Source organism: Oncorhynchus tshawytscha, linkage group LG11, assembly GCF_018296145.1.
Source record: "Oncorhynchus tshawytscha isolate Ot180627B linkage group LG11, Otsh_v2.0, whole genome shotgun sequence".
NCBI classification, from domain to species: domain Eukaryota; kingdom Metazoa; phylum Chordata; class Actinopteri; order Salmoniformes; family Salmonidae; genus Oncorhynchus; species Oncorhynchus tshawytscha.
In genome coordinates, this window is record NC_056439.1 from 9,349,233 (window position 1) to 9,373,650 (window position 24,418).

Sequence of the window (24,418 nt, forward strand, 5' to 3'; positions counted from 1 at the left end):
GGTCAAATTGGTTACCGGAGCGGTTGGAGCTACAGTAGCATTTACTACTGTGGTAGTTGGAGGAGCTGTTGCATTGACTACTGGAGTAGTTGGAGGAACTTTTGCGCTGACTACTGGTGTAGTTGGAGGTGCCGTTGCATTGACTACTGTGGTCGTTGCAAGGGCTGTTGTGTTGACTACCGTGTCAACTACTGTGTTTGTAGTTGACACGTTTGAGGGGGCCGAAGTTGCATTCCCCGTAATGTGCTGCATTGACATGTTCAAAGGGGCGGACGTTGCGTGCGCGACCATATACGTTGTTGACATTGGAGGAACCGGAGTAGAAGTAGTAGTTGGAGCTGGGGTTGAAACAACTCCTGGAAGACAGCAAATCATCAGACGTCATGATGTACGTATAATAGAAGATGTACTGGTCTCAAAGAAAATAGGTCTTCTATTAAACATTAAGCATTGCACACAGCTTCAACAACATCTGATCATTGTTAACTATCAGAATTATATTGGAACATGAAAAGATAGAATAGATGGCTTTAATATCCAATCAACAATTGTTTACAGGAATTTGTGTCAGTTGTCATAATGTTCTTATAATGTTGAACAGTTAAGTGATATAGAGACCAGATCAATATAATTCATATAATATAATGAAACATAGAAAAGTAAAATGCAGACATATAAAGAAGTGCAGCTGTATGATAACTTGGTATTTTACGAACATGAGGTAGAGAGAGTGCAGGGAAATATTGAGTTACTAAGAGTTCAGAATTTAGAAAATGAAGGTGTCATACTTATTGCCGTGATAGAAGCTGTGTTCACTGGGAGAGAGAAATTAGAGCTGTTGCTTGAGACACTCTCTGTCAAAGTTGTGACCACCGCACTGGACTCAGGGACTGAGCTGGCATTGTTAAATATCAGCTTAGCGTCTACCACAACCGAACCTTTACTGGAAAACAACAAAATGAAAAACAATTAATATGATACCGTCTGTAAAGCAGATTCATATTTAAATGCTATGACAATTATGAACACTTACACAAATTAATAATTTACCGTAAAAATAATTAATGAATACAATGTCTATCTTAAAATTAATTCCAAGAATGGCCCAAAGTAAAAATACAAACTCAAGAATAACTACCTACCTGAAACCTAGGACCTCTGTGCGATTGAAACGGGATCCATATTTGTTTTGGTAAACTGTGTTCAACTGTAAATGTAATATAACCAATTTTAGCAATTTATCTTGAAAACTTAAATGTTGACATGCACAATTTGAGGGAAAGTGTCTGACATAATGGCAAATATGAAAACTTATTTGGGGGATAATATCCATCTTTATGAACCTGACAGAAAGTACTACTAAATATGAACAGTAGTAAAGAATATAAAACTGAAATTACCGCTGTAGCCACAATGGTTGCTAATGCATGGAACTCTGCTGAAGATGTATTATTCAAGTCTGCCGTGAAGTTTTGCTCTAATTTGAACTCCAACTTCACCTCCGGTGGTGGAGGTGCCGGTGTTGTGGTAGCTTTGATCAGAGCAGCTGTGGTTGTTGCTGGAGCAGCTGTAGTTGGCGTAGCAGCAGCTGTGGTTGTAGTGGGAGCAGCTGTGGTTGTGGTGGGGATGGCTGTGGTTGTTGTTGACGCATCTGTGGTTGTTATTGCAGCAGCTGCTGTTGCTGTTGCTATGAGGGCAAATGTGGTTGTTGTGGGAGAAGATATGGTTGTTGTGGGTGAGGTTGCAGTTGTTATGCGAGCAGCAGTGGTTGTTATGGAAGCAGCTGTGGTTGTTGTGGGATCTGCTATTGTTGTCGTGGCAGCAGTTGTGGGGATGGTTGTTGATGTTGCAGCAGCCGTGGTTGTTGTGGGGATGGCTGTGGTTGTTGTGAGAGCTGCTGTGGTTGTTGTGGGAGCAGCTGGGGTTGTTGTGGGGATGGCTGTAGTTGTTGTGGGGATGGCTGTGGTTGTTGCAAGACCATCTGTGGTTGTTGTGGGGATGGTTGTTGATGTTGCAGCAGCTGTGGATGTTGTGGGGGATGCTGTGGTTGTTGTGAGAGCTGCTGTGGTTGTTGTGGGAGTAGCTTGGGTTGTTGTGGGGATGGCTGTCGTTGTTGTGGGGATGGCTGTGGTTGTTGTGGGGATGATTATTGATGTTGCAGCAGTCGTGGATGTTGTGGGGATGGTTGTTGATGTTGCAGCAGCCGTGGTTGTTGTGGGGATGGCTGTGGTTGTTGTGAGACCTGCTGTGGTTGTTGTGAGACCTGCTGTGGTTGTTGTGGGAGCAGCTGGGGTTGTTGTGGGGATGGCTGTAGTTGTTGTGGGGATGGCTGTGGTTGTTGTAAGAGCATCTGTGGTTGTTGTGGGGATGGTTGTTGATGTTGCAGCAGCTGTGGATGTTGTGGGAGATGCTGTGGTTGTTGTGAGAGCTGCTGTGGTTGTTGTGGGAGTAGCTTGGGTTGTTGTGGGGATGGCTGTAGTTGTTGTGGGGATGGCTGTGGTTGTTGTAAGAGCATCTGTGGTTGTTGTGGGGATGATTGTTGATGTTGCAGCAGTCGTGGATGTTGTGGGGATTGTTGTTGATGTTGCAGCAGCCGTGGTTGTTGTGGGGATGGCTGTGGTTGTTGTGAGAGCTGCTGTGGTTGTTGTGGGAGCAGCTGGGGTTGTTGTGGGGATGGCTGTAGTTGTTGTGGGGATGGCTGTGGTTGTTGTAAGAGCATCTGTGGTTGTTGTGGGGATGATTGTTGATGTTGCAGCAGTCGTGGATGTTGTGGGGATGGTTGTTGATGTTGCAGCAGCCGTGGTTGTTGTGGGGATGGCTGTGGTTGTTGTGAGAGCTGCTGTGGTTGTTGTGGGAGCAGCTGGGGTTGTTGTGGGGATGGCTGTAGTTGTTGTGGGGATGGCTGTGGTTGTTGCAAGACCATCTGTGGTTGTTGTGGGGATGGTTGTTGATGTTGCAGCAGCCGTGGATGTTGTGGGAGATGCTGTGGTTGTTGTGAGAGCTGCTGTGGTTGTTGTGGGAGTAGCTTGGGTTGTTGTGGGGATGGCTGTAGTTGTTGTGGGGATGGCTGTGGTTGTTGTAAGAGCATCTGTGGTTGTTGTGGGGATGATTGTTGATGTTGCAGCAGTCGTGGATGTTGTGGGGATGGTTGTTGATGTTGCAGCAGCCGTGGTTGTTGTGGGGATGGCTGTGGTTGTTGTGAGACCTGCTGTGGTTGTTGTGGGAGCAGCTGGGGTTGTTGTGGGGATGGCTGTAGTTGTTGTGGGGATGGCTGTGGTTGTTGCAAGACCATCTGTGGTTGTTGTGTGGATGGTTGTTGATGTTGCAGCAGCCGTGGATGTTGTGGGACTTGCTGTGGTTGTTGTGAGAGCTGCTGTGGTTGTTGTGGGAGTAGCTTGGGTTGTTGTGGGGATGGCTGTAGTTGTTGTGGGAGCAGCTGGGGTTGTTGTGGGGATGGCTGTAGTTGTTGTTGGGATGGCTGTGGTTGTTGCAAGACCATCTGTGGTTGTTGTGGGGATGGTTGTTGATGTTGCAGCAGCCGTGGATGTTGTGGGAGATGCTGTGGTTGTTGTGAGAGCTGCTGTGGTTGTTGTGGGAGTAGATTGGGTTGTTGTGGGGATGGCTGTAGTTGTTGTGGGGATGGCTGTGGTTGTTGTAAGAGCATCTGTGGTTGTTGTGGGGATTATTGTTGATGTTGCAGCAGTCGTGGATGTTGTGGGGATGGTTGTTGATGTTGCAGCAGCCGTGGTTGTTGTGGGGATGGCTGTGGTTGTTGTGAGACCTGCTGTGGTTGTTGTGAGACCTGCTGTGGTTGTTGTGGGAGCAGCTGGGGTTGTTGTGGGGATGGCTGTAGTTGTTGTGGGGATGGCTGTGGTTGTTGCAAGACCATCTGTGGTTGTTGTGGGGATGGTTGTTGATGTTGCAGCAGCCGTGGATGTTGTGGGACTTGCTGTGGTTGTTGTGAGAGCTGCTGTGGTTGTTGTGGGAGTAGCTTGGGTTGTTGTGGGGATGGCTGTAGTTGTTGTGGGGATGGCTGTGGTTGTTGTAAGAGCATCTGTGGTTGTTGTGGGGATGATTGTTGATGTTGCAGCAGTCGTGAATGTTGTGGGGATGGTTGTTGATGTTGCAGCAGCCGTGGTTGTTGTGGGGATGGCTGTGGTTGTTGTGAGACCTGGTGTGGTTGTTGTGAGACCTGCTGTGGTTGTTGTGGGAGCAGCTGGGGTTGTTGTGGGGATGGCTGTAGTTGTTGTGGGGATGGCTGTGGTTGTTGCAAGACCATCTGTGGTTGTTGTGGGGATGGTTGTTGATGTTGCAGCAGCCGTGGATGTTGTGGGACTTGCTGTGGTTGTTGTGAGCTGCTGTGGTTGTTGTGGGAGCTGTGGTTGTTGTAGCTTGGGTTGTTGTGGGGATGGCTGTAGTTGTTGTTGGGATGGCTGTGGTTGTTGCAAGACCATCTGTGGTTGTTGTGGGGATGGTTGTTGATGTTGCAGCAGCCGTGGATGTTGTGGGAGATGCTGTGGTTGTTGTGAGAGATGCTGTGGTTGTTGTGGGAGTAGATTGGGTTGTTGTGGGGATGGCTGTAGTTGTTGTGGGGATGGCTGTGGTTGTTGTAAGAGAATCTGTGGTTGTTGTGGGGATGATTGTTGATGTTGCAGCAGTCATGGATGTTGTGGGGATGGTTGTTGATGTTACAGCAGCCGTGGTTGTTGTGGGGATGGCTGTGGTTGTTGTGAGACCTGCTGTGGTTGTTGTGAGACCTGCTGTGGTTGTTGTGGGAGCAGCTGGGGTTGTTGTGGGGATGGCTGTAGTTGTTGTGGGGATGGCTGTGGTTGTTGCAAGACCATCTGTGGTTGTTGTGGGGATGGTTGTTGATGTTGCAGCAGCCGTGGATGTTGTGGGGATGGTTGTTGATGTTGCAGCAGTTGTTGTGGGGATGGTTGTTGTGGGGATGGCTGTGGTTGTTGTGAGACCTGGTTGTGGTTGTTGTGAGACCTGCTGTGGTTGTTGTGGGGAGCAGCTGGGGTTGTTGTGGGGATGGCTGTAGTTGTTGTGGGGATGGCTGTGGTTGTTGCAAGACCATCTGTGGTTGTTGTGTTGGGATGCTGTTGTTGTGGGGATGGCTGTGGTTGTTGTAAGAGCATCTGTGGATGTTGTGGGATGATTGCTGATGTTGCAGCAGTCGTGGATGTTGTGAGATGGCTGTGGTTGCTGTGGTTGTTGTTGTGGGAGAGCTTGGGTTGTTGTGGGGATGGCTGCAAGACCATCTGTGGTTGTTGTGGGAGCAGCTGGGGTTGTTGTGGGGATGGCTGTAGTTGTTGTTGGGATGGCTGTGGTTGTTGCAAGACCATCTGTGGTTGTTGTGGGGATGGTTGTTGATGTTGCAGCATGCTGTGGTTGTTGTGGGAGATGCTGTGGTTGTTGTGAGAGCTGCTGTGGTTGTTGTGGGGGAGTAGCTTGGGTTGTTGTGGGGATGGCTGTAGTTGTTGTGGGGATGGCTGTGGTTGTTGTAAGAGCATCTGTGGTTGTTGTGGGGATGATTGTTGATGTTGCAGCAGTCGTGGATGTTGTGGGGATGGTTGTTGATGGAGCAGCTGGGGTTGTTGTGGGGATGGCTGTGGTTGTTGTGTTGTTGAGACCATCTGTGCTGTGGTTGTTGTGAGACCTGCTGTGGTTGTTGTGGGGATGGCTGTAGTTGTTGTGGGGATGGCTGTGGTTGTTGTAAGAGCATCTGTGGTTGTTGTGGGGATGATTGCTGATGTTGCAGCAGTCGTGGATGTTGTGGGAGATGCTGCCGTGGTTGTTGTGGGGATTGTTGTTGGGATGGCTGTGGTTGTTGTGCAAGACCATGGCTGTGGTTGTTGTAAGAGCATCTGTGGTTGTTGTGGGGATGATTGTTGATGTTGCAGCAGTCGTGGATGTTGTGGGAGATGCTGTGGTTGTTGTGAGAGCTGCTGTGGAGTAGCTTGGGTTGTGGGGATGGCTGTAGTTGGTGGGGATGGCTGTGGTTGTTGTAAGAGCATCTGTGGTTGTTGTGGGGATGATTGTTGTGGGGATGGCTGTGAGAGCTGTTGTTGTGGGGATAGCTGTGGTTGTGGGGATGGCTGTGGTTGTTGTAAGAGCATCTGTGGGGGTTGTGATGTGGGAGTTGTGGGAGATGCTGTGGTTGTTGTGGGGATGCTGTGGTTGTTGTAGCTTGGGTTGTTGTGGGGATGTTGTTGTGGGGATGGCTGTGGTTGTTGTAAGAGCATCTGTGGTTGTTGTGGGGATGATTGTTGATGTTGCAGCAGTCGTGGATGTTGTGGGAGATGCTGTGGTTGTTGTGGGAGATGCTGTGGTTGTTGTGAGAGCTGCTGTGGTTGTTGTGGGAGTAGCTTGGGTTGTTGTGGGGATGGCTGTAGTTGTTGTGGGGATGGCTGTGGTTGTTGTAAGAGCATCTGTGGTTGTTGTGGGGATGATTGTTGATGTTGCAGCAGTCGTGGATGTTGTGGGGGATGGTTGTTGTGGGAGATGCTGTGGTTGTTGTGAGAGCTGCTGTGGTTGTTGTGGGAGTAGCTTGGGTTGTTGTGGGGATGGCTGTAGTTGTTGTGGGGATGGCTTTGGTTGTTGTAAGAGCATCTGTGGTTGTTGTGGGGATTGTTGTGTTGCAGCAGTCGTGGATGTTGTGGGAGATGCTGTGGTTGTTGTGGGAGATGCTGTGGTTGTTGTGAGAGCTGTGGTTGTTGGATGGCTTGGGTTGTTGTGGGGAGTAGTTGTTGTGGGGATGGCTGTGGTTGTTGCAAGAGCATCTGTGGTTGTTGTGGGGATGATTGTTGATGTTGCAGCAGTCGTGGATGTTGTGGGGATGTTGTGGGAGATGCTGTGGTTGTTGTGAGAGCTGCTGTGGTTGTTGTGGGAGAGCTTGGGTTGTTGTGGGGATGGCTGTAGTTGTTGTGGGGATGGCTGTGGTTGTTGTAAGAGCATCTGTGGTTGTTGTGGGGATGATTGTTGATGTTGCAGCAGTCGTGGATGTTGTGGGGATGGTTGTTGTTGTTGGAGAGCTGTGGTTGTTGTGGGGATGGTTGTTGTGAGCTGCTGTGGTTGTTGTGGGGAGCTGTAAGAGCAGTTGTTGTGGGGATGGCTGTGGTTGTTGTGGGAGATCTGTGGTTGTGGGGATGAGATGTTGTGGTTGTTGTGGGGATGGTTGTTGATGTGAGACCGTGGATGTTGTGGGGATGCTGTGGTTGTTGTGGGAGCTGCTGTGGTTGTTGTGGGGATGTGGGGATGGCTGTAGTTGTTGTGGGGATGGCTGTGGTTGTTGCAAGACCATCTGTGGTTGTTGTGGGGATGGTTGTTGATGTTGCAGCAGCCGTGGATGTTGTGGGAGATGCTGTGGTTGTTGTGAGACCTGCTGTGGTTGTTGTGGGAGCAGCTGTGGTTGTTGTGGGGGTTGTTGTGGGGATGGCTGTAGTTGTTGTGGGGATGGCTGTGGTTGTTGTAGCAGCCGTGGTTGTTGTGGGGGTGGCTGTGGTTGTTGTGAGAGCATCTGTGGTTGTTGTGGGGATGATGGCTGTTGTGATGGCTGCAGTTGCAAGAGCTGTGGTTGTTGTGGGGAGATGCGTGGATGTTGTGGGAGATGTTGTTGTGAGAGCTGCTGTGGTTGTTGTGGGAGTGGGGAGCTTGGGTTGTTGTGGGGATGGCTGTAGTTGTTGTGGGGATGGCTGTGGTTGTTGTAAGAGCATCTGTGGTTGTTGTGGGGATGATTGTTGATGTTGCAGCAGTCGTGGATATTGTGGGGATGGCTGTGGTTGTTGTGAGACCTGCTGTGGTTGTTGTGAGACCTGCTGGGGTTGTTGTGGGAGCATCTGAGGTTGATGTAGAAACAGCTATGGTAAAAAATAAAAGACATATTATCAACTCAAGGCTGCATAGTTCAATGGAAATGACCTACTCCACCTCAGCTCCCTCTTTGGGACCGTATCACACCTCCCACTTTGTGATCTATTTTAATAGAATTGCAGAGCATTGAATTAACCATCCCTTGCGTATGCAAGCTATAATTAACTGATGTATTATAACAAAGTAGTACCAGTGAATCTGTAATGAACAACAAGTGCAAATAATATTTGAGTCCTACTTGTAGCCACAATAGAGTCTGTGCTCACTGGGAGAGAGAAATTAGAGCTGTTGCTTGAAATTGCCTCTACCATCATGGCTGCCACAGCACTGGGCTCAGGGACTGAGCTGATATTGATAAATACCCGCTTAGTGAGAAATGAAACAGTATTTACTGCTGAAGCCACAGTGGTTGCTAATACAGTGCCACCGACATGGCCCACTACAAAGGACTGTGGGCTATCCTTCTCTGTGGTCGACGTGAGTAAGACATTTGAACGTGTTAACAGTCGCAAGGCTGCCGGCCCTGACGGCATCCTTTGTCGTGTCCTCAGAGCATGCGCAGACCAGCTTGCTGGTGTGTTTACAGACATATTCAATCTCTCCCTATCCCAGTCTGCTGTCTTCACATGCTTCAAGATGGCCACCATTGTTCCTGTATCCAAGAAGGCAAAGGTAACTGAGCTGAATGACTATCGCCCCGTAAGCACTCACTTCTGTCATCATGAAGTGCTTTGAGAGACTAGTCAAGGATCATATCACCTCCACCCTACCTGACACCCTAGACCCACTCCAATTTGCATTCCACCCCAATAGGTCCACAGACGATGCAATCGCCATCACACTGCACACTGCCCTATCCCATCTGGAAAAGAGGAATACCTACAGTTGAAGTCGGAAGTTTACATACGCTTAGGTTGGAGTCATTAAAACTTGTTTTTCAACCACTCCACAAATATTTTTGTTAACCAGCTATAGTTTTGACAAGTCAGTTAGGACATCTTCTTCGTGCATTACGAAGTAATTTTTCCAACAATTGTATACAGACAGATTATTTCACTTATAATTCACTGTATCACTTATAATTCACTGTAATTCCAGTAGGTCAGAAGTTTACATACACTAAATTGACTGTGCCTTTAAACAGCTTGGAAAATTCCAGAAAATGATGTCATGGCTTTAGAAGCTTCTGATAGGCTAATTGACATCATTTGAGTCAATTGGAGGTGTACCTGTGAATGTATTTCAAGGCTTTCAAACGCAGTGCCTCTTTGCTTGACATCATGGGAAAATCAAAATAAATCAGCAAAGTAAAATGTTAGACCTCCACAAGTCTGAGTCATCCTTGGGAGCAATTTACAAACGCCTGAAGGTACCACGTTCATCTGTACAAACAATAGTACGCAAGTATAAACACCATGGGACCACGCAGCCGTCATACCGCTCAGGAAGAGACGTGTTCTGTCTCCTAGGGATGAACGCACTTTGGTGCGAAAAGTGCAAATCATACCCAGAACAACAGTAAAGGACCTTGTAAAGATGCTGGAGGAAACAGCTACAAAAGTATCTATATCCACAGTAAAAACGAGTCCTATATCGACATAATCTGAAAGGCCGCTCAACAAGGAAGAATGGGAGAAACTCCCCAAATACATGTGTGCCAAGCTTGTAGTGTCATACCCTAGAAGGGTCAAGGCTGTAATTGCTGCCAAAGGTGCTTCAACAAAGTAACTGAGTAAATGGTCTGAATACATCAGTTTTGCATTTATTTTACTAAATTTGCAAAAATGTCTAAAAACCTGTTTTTGCTTTGTCATTATGGGGTATTGTGTGTAGATTGATGATTAAAAAATATATATTTTAGAATAAGGCTGTAACGTAACAAAATGTGGAAAAGGTCAAGGGGTCTTAATACTTTCTAAATTCATTGTATGTAACTACCATGTAAAGGTATTCGGGACATTTATTGTGAAGTGGGATCCAAAGTCAATTTTGCATGCAAAGATAAGACAAGTACTCTGGCTACCAACTATTTTGTCCAAGTGTTTACGTACGGTTGGTATCTGGTGGCACTCCAGTCATATTCAGCCTGAAATCACACCACCCACAAGTGGCAATGAATTGAATGCAGGCTTGATTTTTGTGTGGCTTCGTTTTCTACGTTTACCCTAACCACTTGGTAGCATCTCTTTGAGGCATTGTTCGGTAGCTTTGTTAATAATAACTGCATTTTGCAATTCTAAATGTTAGGAAGCAGGGATTTTCGACTGCATCTAGTGTGGTCACATTTATCAATTGGGGTTTCCTTACAACGGATTGTGTTGAAGTAGTTGGAATGTTGATACATATAAAGGTACATTACCCATTGTTGTTTTGGCCCAAACACTTGTGGTCGTTGCTGATGTCTTCCCTACTAGTCCCGTTAGAAAAAGAAAGTCATAACTATTTCCAACGATAGTGGTAAAAGGTGGCTGTGCAACCCCTCATGAGCAAATAGCTATTTTAACCTGTGAGGTTTAACCCCTGAGGAACATACCCACACACAACCACCCACCCACCCACACACACACACAAAACACACACACTGATGTACGCACACACAACTACCCACACACAGTGTATTACCTGCTAGCAGAAGGAGAATCATCAGAGGTTCCATATCCGCCACGTCCCTGTTGAGGTGTACAACATCAATCCACGCACATCAAATCTTAAATTACATTAACCCATATTGAAGGACTTACATTTTTTTTTATTGTTGATGATAACACTGTAAAAATACCAGCAAATCAGCTCCAAGTGATTTTAATTTTGGAAATCTATTCCAAAGTATTCCCATGCATAATACAGATATATATGTGTTTGTATACAAATGTAAGCAAGGCTTGAAATTCAAATATTATATATGTTTGGCCTTTGCAGCCAATTATTAGTAAAAATGTAGATTTGTTGATAACTGCATTTTGCAATTCTAAATGTTATGAAGCAGGGATCTGTGACATCAAGGATTACCACCGGGACTCAACACCTAAGGGTGACAGCTCAAAACTCCAACAGAGAATTCCTGCTGACTACAAATGACAAACCATAGGTTGGTATTTTACTGACAGTAATATACACACAGTGATGAGTTTATCCAGCCAGATCAGAACTTCAAAACATAACATCCAAACCTGCGCATCCCAATTCTTTGTTACTGTGTAATCTTTGAAGATCCTATCTCAGTGGGTGTCCTGAACACTGTTACAACTCCTACATTTAAAATACTCTTTAAAACACATAAGAGACTAGAACTGCAAAGGAGGCCGAAACAGAAATGCTTTTGGTCCATCTCTCTTGCAATCTATAACTGCACTTTCAAACACCCAGTGCTGCTGAAAGATGAGACCCATTTTATAGCCACATTAAAATCTGTTGGGGGGAATAGTGTGGCATTCGAACAAACCTCACAGAACCAGTCTTGAGAAGATATGTGATAATGCCAAATATCTCTCTCTCTCTCTCTCTCTCTCTCTCTCTCTCTTTCTCTCTCTCTCTCTCTTTCTCTCTCTCTCTCTCTCTCTCTCTCTACGTGATAAGACTTGATGAATGGAGAAAATGATCAATCAAATTAAACGTTCTACCACATCCTTTTAAATTCTGAGTTCAGGGACATATACAATAAGTATGTGAAAACTACTTCAAGATGCACAGGAGGCTGTTGAGGAAAGGATGGCTCAAAATATTGGAAGCGCACTACAGTTTCCATAAAATCATTCGATTTTGACCGTACTCCGTGTCACACCCTGATCTGTTTCACCTGTCTTTGTGATTGTCTCCACCCCCCTCCAGGTGTTGCCCAGCTTCCCCATTATCCCCTGTGTGTTTTTACCTGTGTTCTCTGTTTGTCTGTTGCCTTTTTGTCTTGTTTGTAAAACCAACCAGCGTTTTTGTGTCAGCTCCTGCTTTTCCCCAGTCTCTCTTTTCTTGTCCTCCTGGTTTTTGACACTTGCCTGTCCTGACCCTGTACCCACCCGCCTGACCACTCTGCTTGTCCCTGCCCCTGACTGCCATCCTGTACCTTTGCCCCACCTCTGGATTACTGACCTCTGCCTGACCTGACCCTAAGCCTGCCTACTGTCCTGTACCTTTGCCCCTGTTGCTGTTAATGAACATTGTTACTTCGACACGGTCTGCATCTGGGTCTTACCTTGAAATCTGATATTCCGACTAAGCAAAGTAAAGTGTTTAAATCACTATTTCCATACTGCAGTGAACAAAAATATAAATGCAACATGTAAAGTCTTGGTCCCATGCTTCATGAGCTGAAATAAAAGATCCCAGAAATGTTCCAGACGCACAAAGATATTATTTCTCTCAAATTTTGAGCACAAATGTGTTTACATCCCTGTTAGTTAGCATTTCTCCTTTGCCAAGATAACCCATCCACCTGACAGTTATGGCTTATCAAGACGCTGATTAAACAGCATGAACAATACACAGGTGCGCCTTGTGCTGGGGACAATAGAATGGCACTCTAAAATGTGCAGTTTTGTCACACAACACAATGGAACTGATGTCTCAAGTTTTGAGTTAGCATGTAATTGGCATGCTGACTGCAGGAATGTCCACCAGAGCTGTTGGCAGATCATTTTATGTTAATTTTTCTACCATAAGCCACCTCCAACGTCGTTTTAGAGAATTTGGCAGAATTCAAAACATATCGAAAGTACATCAGAATGAATTGGCTATGTTGTCTTTGGAAGATGACCCGTTAATAACAGATGGTGCAGATGTGCCAGCTTTCAATTGCAAAGGTAAGTCTACAGGGTCTTGAAACATGAAGATAAAATGCTTTGAAATTTGAACAAGCAATCATGGCCATCAAATTCACTGCAGCTGTATTTTACCTGAGAATAAATTGTCCTATATCCGAGACGTTGTCAGCTAGGACCTGCAGATTGTAGCTTAATGAAATGAGAAATGATGTACAAAGAACGTATCCTCCTCGCTTTCTGTGAACTGAAGATGAACAACTTCTGGGAAGATGGCAAAGAATGACACTTGAAATTTGTCCAACCCATTGAGGTTCTAACCCATTTATAGGCTAGGTTATTCAGACTTGCAGGACTTGTTTGGCAGCTGCCATTGCTGAGCATCATTCATGCCTGTCAAAAAGCATATCCACTGGGTAGCCTACCTATAATCCAGGTAGAGATGTAGTGGCGATGATGAAACATAATAAATATGAGGAACTTCCTCATTCCTCCTGTTCAGACCACAACCCTTCTCATCAAGTATAATTTTTAGCTTACACATTTCAACAACATGCTGGTTATTGTGGTTTAAACGTTCAATAGCTATAAAAAATATCTCTGGGGTGAACCATTAATTAAAAAGATTAGAAAAAGTTGATGTATGAAGAAAAAAAACCCAAGGGTACAACACTGTGTACATACCAGAGTTAGGGGGCAAACAAACTACTCATTCCATACAACATTGTGGTCTGTATCATTAAATTAGAGAGCATATACAAGTCATGTGATCTGTTAGCGATCACATGATGGCACTCGATAGCTGCCGTATCGTCCAATGACAGAGCAGACACAAGTCACGTGATCATTTAGCAAACATGTGATGGCACATCATGCGTGATTGGACGATACAGACCGCGAGGATTATGATTAGTGGAGGTTTTAGTGCTCTTTCTCAACACAGATGTTGAAACATTCATTACCAATGGGCACTACATAAATATACAAATTGTTTTACAATCTCGGTAGAAAATAGAATGTCTGCGCTGCACAGTAATATCGCTATATTTATTTGATATCACCACGGGTTACAAGGATTGAGAATCCGCTTTCGGAACCCCTTGTTGCAGCCCTATCCTGCACAAGTCAACCCTCCCCTAGTCAAGTACCAACCCTGCAGTAGTTAAGTGTCACACCTCCTCCTCAACCCTCACCCCTCCTGTGGTCAGGTATCAAGCCTGCACTTGTCAAATGTCACCCCTCCTCCTCAACTCTCACCCCTGCATTGGTCAATTATCATCCTAAATTATCACCCTTGCTCTAGTCAAGCTTCACTTCTTCACCCTTGCACTATTTTGTTCACAATAATTAGGTTTTCCATTGGCTGAAATAGAGAGGCAAAAAAATCAAATGATTGCAGAGTATTTTGTTTTTTTAAGGACCAAAAGGCAGTTGGATAACTTATTTCTGTAAGCAAATATATTGAGGCCACTGTGTACAAGCTGCTAGTTAGTTAACTTTACTATAGAGCTAAGGGAATGTAGCAATCTTGATGTTTATCACTGAAGAACCACAAGCTTAAAACCTCTTTCGGCTAGGTGTGCCGCTAGCTCCCCACCTCGACAACATCCGGGGGAAATTGCAGAGAGCGAAATTCAAAATACAAAATTCGTAATATTAAACATTCATGAAAATACAAGTGTCTTACATCGTTTAATAGCTTAACTTCTTGTTAATCCAGCCGCTTTGTCAGATTTCAAAAAGGTTTTATGGCAAAAGCACACCATGCGATTATCTGAGGACAGCGTCCCGCATAAAAAAGCATTACAAACATTATCCAGACAAGCAGAGGCTTCACGAAAGTCAGAAATAGCGATAAATTAAATCACTTACCTTTGAAGATCTTCCTCTGTTTGCAATCCCAAGGGTCCCAGCTACATAACAAATGGTCGTTTTGTTCGATAAAGTCCTTCTTTATATCCCAAAAAAGTCAGTCTAGTTGGCACGCTTGATTCAGTAAACCACTGGTTTCCCTCGTTCAAAATGCATACAAATGTATCTCAAAAGTTACCAAGAAACTTCATCCAAACAAGTCAAACAACGTTCCTAATCAATCCTCAGGTACCCTAATATGTAAATAAACGATCAAATTTAAGACGGAGTATTGTATGTTCATTACCGGAGATAATCAACGAAGTGCGCGCCCTCATCCATGCCCGCCACAATACCACAGCCAAAATGGGAGCCACCTAGAAAAACTACAAATTCTAGCTCGTTTTTCAAAAATCAAGGCTGAAACTCTTTTTTACTCCTGAACTTTAGGCTTGCCATAACAAAGGGGTTGAATACATTTCAACTTTTCATTTTTTCTTAATTTGGACAATTTTGGTAAAAAATGTATTCCAGTTTGATGTTATGGCGTATTGTGTGTCAGCCAGAGACAGAAAATATCAATTTAATACATTTTAAAGGGGTGATGTGTCTCTAATTTGTCTGTGTTTCTGTGTTGTATTCTAAAATGAACATTGCCTTTGGTCCAGTTATAAGCTCTCCAATCTGTTTGTTTGATTGTCACTCTCTCTCAGGACATGAGGCATGTGTACTAATTTTGCGGCTTATCGTATGGCATGCTATATGCCGAAAGTATGATGGCATCACTGGATGGGGGGGGAGGGGGAGACAGTGCACACCTTGTCATTGTACATCTGAAGCAGAGAATAGCTCAAATCATACATTGTTTACATAATGTTGAGCTAGCTATATATTGTTGAGCTAGCAATGTATATGAGGCTAACCATATTTTATTCAACCTTTATTTTTATTTATTTTTAAACAAATACCAGATTTATGTGCTGACATCCCTTACAAAAATGTATTGCGGTAATCCTGTGGTAATTTTACCACATACAGTCAGGTATTCCTGTGGTACTTCTCCAGTGGTAGTCTTAATGTTGTCTGGGCTATTCAGGTGGTACCTGCCCTGTGGTATTCTTCTGATATCAAGCCATTGTGTGTATTTTGGGACATTTTAGCACAGGAATTTGTGATTATTTTATGTTTTTGTGTGTGGTCATTTGGTGGTACCACATTATGTGGTACTTTTTGTGGTATGGGAAAAATTGTGTGGCAGCTGTATACCACAAGAAACCAGGTGTAAAGCACCTTTGGAAAGTATTCAGACCCCCGAAAAAGTTTTTTAGAAGAAAAAAAACAGCAATAGTATTCAGACTATTTACTCAATACTTGTTGAAGCACCTTTGTCAGTGATTACAGCATTGGCCTCTCAAGGACATTGAGACTTGTCCTGAAGTCACTCCTGCGTTATCTTGGCCGTGTGCTTACGGTCCTGTTGGACGGTGAACCTTCACCCCAGTCTGAGGTCCTGAGCACTCTGGAGCAGGTTTTCATCAAGCATCTCTCTGTACTTTTCTCCATTCATCTTTGCCTTGATCCTGACTAGTCTCCCAGTCCCTGCAGCTGGAAAACATCCCCACTGCATGATGCTGCCACCACCATGCTTCACCGTAAGGATTCTGCCAGGTTTCCTCCAGACATGACGCGGGGCATTCAGGCCAAAGAATTCAATCTTTGTTTCATCTGACCAGAGAATCGTGTTTCTCATGGTCTGAGTCCTTTAGCTGCCTTTTGGAAAACTCTAAGTGGGTTGTCATGTGCCTTTTACTGAGGAGTGGCTTCTGTCTGGCCACTCTACCATAAAGGCCTGATTGGTGGAGTGCTGCAGCAATGGTTGTCATTCTGGAAGGCTCTCCCATCTTCACAGAGGAACACTAGAGCTCTGTCACAGTGACCATCGGGTTCTTGGTCACCTCTCTGAGCAAGGCCCTTCTCCCCCGATTGCTCAGTTTGGCCGGGCGGCCAGCTCTAGGAAGAGTCTTGGTGGTTCCAAACTTCTTTCATTTAAGAATGATGGAGGCCACTGTGTTCTTGGGGACCTTCAGTGCTGCATGCATTTTTTTGTACCCTTCCCTAGATCTGTGCCTCGACACAATCCTGTCTCAGAGCTCTACGGACAACTTTACTGTGTAAAATACGTGGTCAACCATCCATCTGAAGCGCTACTGGGTATGCAGGCTTCTGATCCAGTCCTGAAAAACACCCTAGTCTGCTTATCAAGGTCCTGCTGAGCAGCTTGATTTGTAGAATGTGCTGTGTCAGAGGAGGGCTGGAACAAAAGCCTGCACACCCAGTAGCTCACTAGGAGGATGGTTGGCCACCCTTGAAATAAAACATTGCAACATTACAACCAATACAACAATAGATCATTGAGTAGTAACGTGTGTAGCAGTAAAGGGAGGATGGCCAGAACAGGTTGAACTTCTTATCCGGTCGTAGCAGCTGTCCTCTGTCTCCATCAGCTGCACTCACATGTTTGACCTTTCATACATTTGTATTGCTGTTTAGGTGTTGAGGCATCAATCAAGAATGTGCAGGTACATGAATATGAATCTAATTTTGGACTCAAGTCCCTAGTGACTGCTGCCTGTGATGAGTGACTGCTTTTGTTCTTGTGTCCTCTCTGACCCTTTCAGACAGCCCAACCTAAACTGGTCTTTCTGTCACTCAGTGGGAGGTTTGTTGGGGAATGTGCACTCTGTGAAAAAGAGCTCCGGTTAATGAACTGAGATGATCGGTCAGATAGTGCAAGGCATTCCAAATATGCAAAAGGTGTAAAAGTAACGGAACTAATGATGCTCACAGCACAACAATGCGAAAGAATATTCTAGGTCTAGGACAACACATACAGTACGTACTGTATGTATCGACAGAATTGCTTTCTGAGGATACATGTTAGCTAAATCAGGATTGACAGGGTACATGACATTTTATGGTCGGAATTTCTGTAACCTGAAACCATATGCCAAGTCTTCTTTGCCTCGAGCAAATGGCCCATATTTCTCCCTTGCTGAGGAGTGAATAGACAGAATTGTCTGGATCAGGACAATGTCTTTCACTGAACATGTGGAGAAGGTTGTGCAGCTCAGTGAAAAATTCCAATGAAGGCACTGTAAGATGTTGATCTTTCTGTCTGTCCGTCCATCCGTCTCTGTATGTGACTGTCCACCCGTCCGTCCGTCTATTTTTATTCCGTGAAATACAAGTGGACTACTGTAATATGAAGTATTGTAGGAAGTATATAGTATACTGCTTATATACAGTAACAGTGCACTGTACATTGGTGGACATACCTGTTCTCTCTTCGAAACGTTTGAACTATTGAGGACACGGTTGATCTCCCAATATTGGGCTGCACCCTTCGACCCACCTCAGCAATTGTAAGGCCATGATTGACAACATGGTCTACAATGGTGGCTCTTATGTCATCAGATATGCACCTATGTCCTCTTCTCCCTCTTCCTCTGTTTTGCCTTCCACCACACATCCTTGCTCCTCTTCTTCCTCCTCTTGGTTGTTGACCATGTTCGTTTCCTGGTCCATCCATTATTGGAAAATTGCAACTCTGTGTTGTGGTCTGTCTATATATGCTTGCCAATTGATTCTTCATGAGATGCACATTTGAGCAATTTAGACAACTGGTTGATTGTTGGTTGAACTAACTCTTTACATTCCTTCATGAGTGAGGGTCAATTTCACCTGCACAATTCATCAATTCACGTTTTTGTACAAAAGGTCTAATAGAAATGTGTAAAACCATGCTTGACAGTTTATGACAAATAGTTCAACAATTTTGCATGTAATGGCTTATGCAAGGAACTAATGCCTAGATGTTTTGAGGGGTAAGACTATTCAACAGAGAACCATCTACTATATTTTGATCAACATGAGCAATTGATAATGTGGAAAAAAGCTGACACTTGTACATTATCAATTGCAATTTGTTCAAAGGAATAAGAAATTGCTTTAACGATGTGCACAAGTGACTAGATGATTTGGAACGCTTTGCACACTCTTAGCATTCTCTCAACCAGCTTCGCCTGGAATGCTTTTCCAAAAGTCTTGAAGGAGTTCCCACATATGATGAGCACTTGTTGGCTGATTTTCATTCACTCTGTGGTCCGACTCATCCCAAAGCATCTCAATTGGGTTGAGGTCTGGATGGCGGATGTGGATGGCTGCAAACTTTTGACTTTTAAACTCAAACAAAACAGAGATGCTTGTTCTCTGTCCCAAGAAACAAAGAGATCTTCTGTTGAATCTGACAATTAATCTTGATGGTTGTACAGTCGTCTCAAATAGAACTGTGAAGGACCTCAGCGTTTCTCTGGACCCTGATCTCTCTTTTGATGAACATATCAAGACTGTTTCAAGGACAGATTTTTTCCATCTACGTAACATTGCAAAAATCTGAAACTTTCTGTCCAAAAATGATGCAGAAAAATTACTCCGTGCTTTTGTCACTTCTAGGTTAAACTACTGCAATGCTCTACTTTCCGGCTACCCGGATTGAGCACTAAATAAACTTCAGTTAGTGTTAAACACGGCTGCTAGAATCTTGACTAGAACCAAAATATTTGATCATATTACCCCAGTGCTAGCCTCTCTACACTGGCTTCCTGTTAAGGCAAGGGCTGATGTCAAGCTTTTACTGCTAACCTACAAAGCATTACATGGGCTTGCTCCTACCTATCTTTCCGATTTGGTCCTGTCGTACATACCTACACGTACGCTACGGTCACAAGACGCAGGCCTCCTAACTGTCCCTAGAATTTCTAAGCAAACAGCTGGAGGCAGGGCTTTCTCCTATAAAGCTCAATTTTTATGGAATGGTCTGCCTACCCATGTGAGAGATGCAGACTCTGCCTCAACCTTTAAGTCTTTATTGAAGACTCATCTCTTCAGTAGGTCCTGTGATTGAGTGTAGTCTGGCCCAGGAGTGTGAAGGTGAACGGAAAGGCACTGCAGCAATGAACTGCCCTTGCTGTCTCTGCCTGGCCGGTTCCCCTCTTTCCACTGGGATTCTCTGCCTCTAACCCTATTACAGGGGCTGAGTCACTGGCTTACTGGTGCTCTTCCATGCCGTCCCAAGGAGTGGTTCGTCACTTGAGTGAGTTGAGTCACTGACGTGATCTTCCTGTCTGGGTTGCCCCCTTCTTCCAAGGTTCTGGCCTTTCTAGGGAGTTTTTCCTAGCCACCATGCTTCTACACCTGCATTTGTTTGCTGTTTGGGGTTTTAGGCTGTGTTTCTGTACAGCACTTTGAGATATCAGCTGAAAGGCTTTGTAAATGCTTTATAAATAAATTTGATTTGATGATTTGAGGTTTGGGTGATTTGAGGCCAGGTCATCTGATGCAGCACTCCATCACTCTCCTTAACACAGCCTGGAGGTGTTGGGTCATTGTCCTGTTGAAAAACAAATGATAGTCCCACTAAGCCCAAACCAGATGGGATGGCGTATCGCTGCAGAATGATGTGGTAGTCATGCTGGTTAAGTGTGCCTTGAATTCTAAATAAATCACAGACAGTGTCACCAGGAAAGCACCCCCACATGATAACACCTCCTCCTCCATGCTTTACGGTGTGAAATACACATGCAGAGATCATCCGTTCAACCACACCGTGTCTCACAAAGACACGGCGGTTGGAACCAAAAATCTCCAATTTGGACTCCAGACCAAAGGACAAATATCCACCTGTCTAATGTCAATTGCCGTATTACTAAATGAGGAGAGTTATAAAACACACACCAGTCAGAGTTACACTTAAATTTCATCTTTTAATAATATGAGCTTTTGCAATAGAATTTGACTTTCAACATTTCAGTATCTCTAATGAAAAGTTGAGAGTCTCAACATAATGGCAACTGAGATCTTTTATAGCAAAGATCCACCCCTCTCAACTTACATGACGAACCACAGATCTTAGGAAAACTTCGCAAAGGGCCTTTTACTTGAGAGAAGAGTATCCCATAGCCAAATAGCATTAGCTATAAATTATCGTTCAATTTGTTCTCTGGTACTTCATAGTACAAAAACATTACCTCACTATCTGGAATGCTCTTTAGGCTTTATTGGCCAAAGACATCGTAAATCTCCTCTATCAGTGCTATCTCATAGAGGCCCATCCTCAGTGGAACACACACACACACAATATTCGACAGATTTTATTCTGTGAATAAGACAACCATTCTAATGCAATACAAAGATTATAAAATAATCTTACAAGCACTATAACATAATCTTGCAATTTTCCACGACATCTCCCCATCACATGGTTTAACAGATACATTCACATTGGAAGACACTGTTCAATTCTGACTTCTCCCTTTCTGATATTCTGCATATTACCAGACATGTAAAAGACAAGCCTGACCTCTCCCCTCTCTGGGCCCCAAGTGACTTTTCCCTAGAGAAGAAAGGAAAAATGCAACTGCCGACAGTATGGTCCAAAAAGAGACATTCTAATGACAAGTATCTCAAAGTAAATAAAACATATGTTAAAAAACATATGCGAGACTATATACAGTGGGGTACCGGTACAGAGTCAATGTGAGTGGGCACCGGTTAGTCGAGGCAATATGTACATGTAGGTAGAGTTACAGTGCCTTGCGAAAGTATTCGGCCCCCTTGAACTTTGCGACCTTTTGCCACATTTCAGGCTTCAAACATAAAGATATAAAACTGTATTTTTTTGTGAAGAATCAACAACAAGTGGGACACAATCAAAATTTCTAACACCTGGATATGTTTATTTTTGAACCATTCCATTGTAGATTTTGCTTTATGTTTTGGATCATTGTCTTGTTGGAAGATAAATCTCTGTCCCATTCTCAGGTCTTTTGCAGACTCCATCAGGTTTTCTTCCAGAATGGTCCTGTATTTGGCTCCATCCATCTTCCCATCAATTTTAACCATCTTCCCTGTCCCTGCTGAAGAAAAGCAGGCCCAAGCCATGATGCTGCCACCACCATGTTTGACACTGGGGATGGTGTGTTCAGGGTGATGAGCTGTGTTGCTTTTACGCCAAACATAACGTTTTGCATTGTTGCCAAAAAGTTCAATTTTGGTTTCATCTGACCAGAGCACCTTCTTCCACATGTTTGGTGTGTCTCCCAGGTGGCTTGTGGCAAACTTTAAATGACACTTTTTATGGATATCTTTAAGAAATGGCTTTCTTCTTGCCACTCTTCCATAAAGGCCAGATTTGTGCAATATACGACTGATTGTTGTCCTATGGACAGAGTCTCCCACCTCAGCTGTAGATCTCTGCAGTTCATCCAGAGTGATCATGGGCCTCTTGGCTGCATCTCTGATCAGTCTTCTCCTTGTATGAGCTGAAAGTTTAGAGGGACGGCCAGGTCTTGGTAGATTTGCAGTGGTCTGATACTCCTTCCATTTCAATATTATCGCTTGCACAGTGCTCCTTGGGATGTTTAAAGCTTGGGAAATCTTTTTGTATCCAAATCCGGCTTTAAACTTCTTCACAACAGTATCTCGGACCTGCCTGGTGTGTTCCTTGTTCTTCATGATGCTCTCTGCGCTTTTAACGGACGTCTGAGACTATCACAGTGCAGGTGCATTTATACGGAGACTTGATTACACACAGGTGGATTGTATTTATCATCATTAGTCATTTAGGTCAACATTGGATCATTCAGAGATCCTCACTGAACTTCTGGAGAGAGTTTGCTGCACTGAAAGTAAAGGGGCTGAATAATTTTCCACGCCCAATTTTTCAGTTTTTGATTTGTTAAAAAAGTTTGAAATATCCAATAAATGTCGTTCCACTTCATGATTGTGTCCCACTTGTTGTTGATTCTTCACAAAAAAATACAGTTTTATATCTTTATGTTTAAAGCCTGAAATGTGGCAAAAGGTCGCAAAGTTCAAGGGGGCCGAATACTTTCGCAAGGCACTGTATTATTAAAGTGTGTCGTAGCTGAATCAGAATGAGTTAGGTAACATATGTGTTTGGCGCGGTCACATCTTGGATGTTGAGAAACCAGCCCTTCCCTGGGAACTTCCAGACATCAGAATGTACACTGCAAACAATGTGTACACCAGTGGCGGTCGGTGACATTAAGATGATGGAGGACAATCATTTTTCTTCTATTACAACATATTGGATTACTGTAATTCCTTTTCCATTCACCCAATAAATGAAAGTTTACAAAGTAGGTGCACAGGTCAAGATATACATTTTAGTAATCAAGGTGACAGACAGTGACACATTCAATAGCACTTCCTTGTCTGCATCTATACCTGACATAGGGTGTAATCATTAGTCCACCAGTTGCAAACGAGAGTTTCTACTGGACAAATGCAGGTATGATAATCCCCGTTTCGTTCTGTTTGCTTCCGTTTAAGGAACGTTTTTCAACCGAATCGGTTGAATGAATACGCCCCTGATCACAAGCAAACACAGTTCACATATTAACAGCATGATCATTTTCCAATATAATTTATTTATAAAGACCTTTTACATCAGCAGTTGTCACAAAGTGCTCATACAGAAACCCAGCCTTAAACCCCAAACAGCAAGCAATGCAGATGTATAAGAAAGGTGGCTAGGAAAAACTCCCTAGAAAGGTAGGAACCTAGGAGGAAACCTAGCAAGGAACCAGGCTCTTAGGGATGGCCAATCCTTTTCTGGCTGTGCCGGGTAGAAATGATAAAAGTACATGGCCTATGAGGCCAGATTGTTCTTCAATATATTCAAACGTTCATAGATGACCAGCAGGGTCAAATAATAATCACAGTGGTTGTAGAGGGTGCAACAGGTCAGTACCTCAGGAGTAAATGTCAGTTGGGTTTTATCATAGCCAAGGATTTAGAGGTTTAGACAACAGATGTGGTAGAGAGAGAGCGTTGAAAACAGCAGGCCCGGTGAACAGGTCAGGGTTCCATAGCCGCAGGCAGAACAGAAACTGGACCAGCAGCACAACCAGGTGGACTGGGGACAGCCAGGAGTCATCTGGCCAGGCAGTCCTGAGGCATGGTCCTTGGGCTCAGGTCCTAAGGGAGGGAAAGAGGGAGAGAGAGAGAGTTAGAGGGAGTATACTTAAATTCACACAGGACACCAGATAAGTGCTCGTTGTATAATTTTTTCTTGCATCTACTCGCTCTCCTCCTCTCACTTTTTCCCTTCGCTTGTGGACTTCAGTGCACAACACATCAGATGTCTGTGACCAGGCGAACAAAAACATAGTTGTCACCATATGTGACCCGTTTCAAGAAACTAGGCGTATGTCGCACTTCACTTCAAAGGAGAGGCATTTGATTCGATTTTTTTTTTTTTTTTTACCAATCTGCTCAACTGCAACCAATCTTCATTAGCCACAAGTCACAACTGTGGGAAGCATTCGAGTCAACATGGGCCAGCATCATTGTGGAACATTTTCGACGCCTTGTAGAGTCCATGCGTCGGCAACTCAACTAATGTTTGGTTTACTCAGTGTTTTTCAGCTAGCACATCAATTATGAAAAATGTCAAAACAATACCTCTGAAAAATGAATTGTGACCAAAACTCAGCCGGGACTTGCTTTAAATGGTGTAATCCAACTCCTGCCTGAAACAAATGTAGTTCATCACAGGGGTACCCTATTTGGGACTCAAACCCTGTTACCTGTGACTGCCATTCTAAAACCATTACCAAAAGGCAACATTTTCTTGGTGAAGTCGTTAGGTGTTGTTCAAAGGTTACTTAGTATTTTTACAACAGGTTCAACTTTTATTTCGTTTTTTTTATTCGCTTGCTCGCAATGCTATCAATAATAATGTTAACGAGGATAATCCCACTTATGACGATAAAAACCTTTTCAAAACATCAACATAGCAAACTCTCGTCTCCAGTCCAGACCCCATCTTGAATAATAGGTCTGACACAGATTTCCTG

The 24,418-nt window shown here is 44.1% G+C and overlaps 1 protein-coding gene and 1 long non-coding RNA gene across 2 annotated transcripts; both read right to left on the bottom strand.

The window, feature by feature from the left end:
* Nucleotides 1-127: 127 nt before the first annotated feature.
* Nucleotides 128-5,847, bottom strand: LOC112234444 (GATA zinc finger domain-containing protein 14-like). The gene is made up of 5 exons (XM_042330601.1): nucleotides 5,763-5,847; nucleotides 1,401-4,358; nucleotides 1,143-1,207; nucleotides 789-943; nucleotides 128-356 (listed from the first exon to the last, which is right to left on the bottom strand). The coding sequence occupies exons 1-2, from the start codon at nucleotides 5,845-5,847 to the stop codon at nucleotides 1,450-1,452; spliced, it is 2,994 nt and encodes a 997-aa protein (XP_042186535.1). The 3' UTR covers nucleotides 128-356; nucleotides 789-943; nucleotides 1,143-1,207; nucleotides 1,401-1,449.
* A 1,806-nt stretch (nucleotides 5,848-7,653) lies between these two features.
* Nucleotides 7,654-12,897, bottom strand: LOC112234475. Its single transcript, XR_002950896.2, has 3 exons — nucleotides 12,762-12,897; nucleotides 10,498-10,544; nucleotides 7,654-7,862 (listed from the first exon to the last, which is right to left on the bottom strand). It is a non-coding gene; the product is annotated as an uncharacterized LOC112234475 (long non-coding RNA).
* Between the last annotated feature and the right edge of the window lie 11,521 nt (nucleotides 12,898-24,418).

What these genes read in the sequence shown, in the direction of transcription:
- LOC112234444 (XM_042330601.1), bottom strand. Translation starts at nt 5,847, where the DNA reads ATGGTCTTGCACAACAACCACAGCCATCCCAACAACAATCCCCACAAC. An exon ending in CCACAACATCCACGACTGCT is followed by an intron (nt 4,359 to 5,762) that starts GCAACATCAGCA and finishes CAACAACCACAG; the next exon opens with CAGCTCACAACAACCACAGC.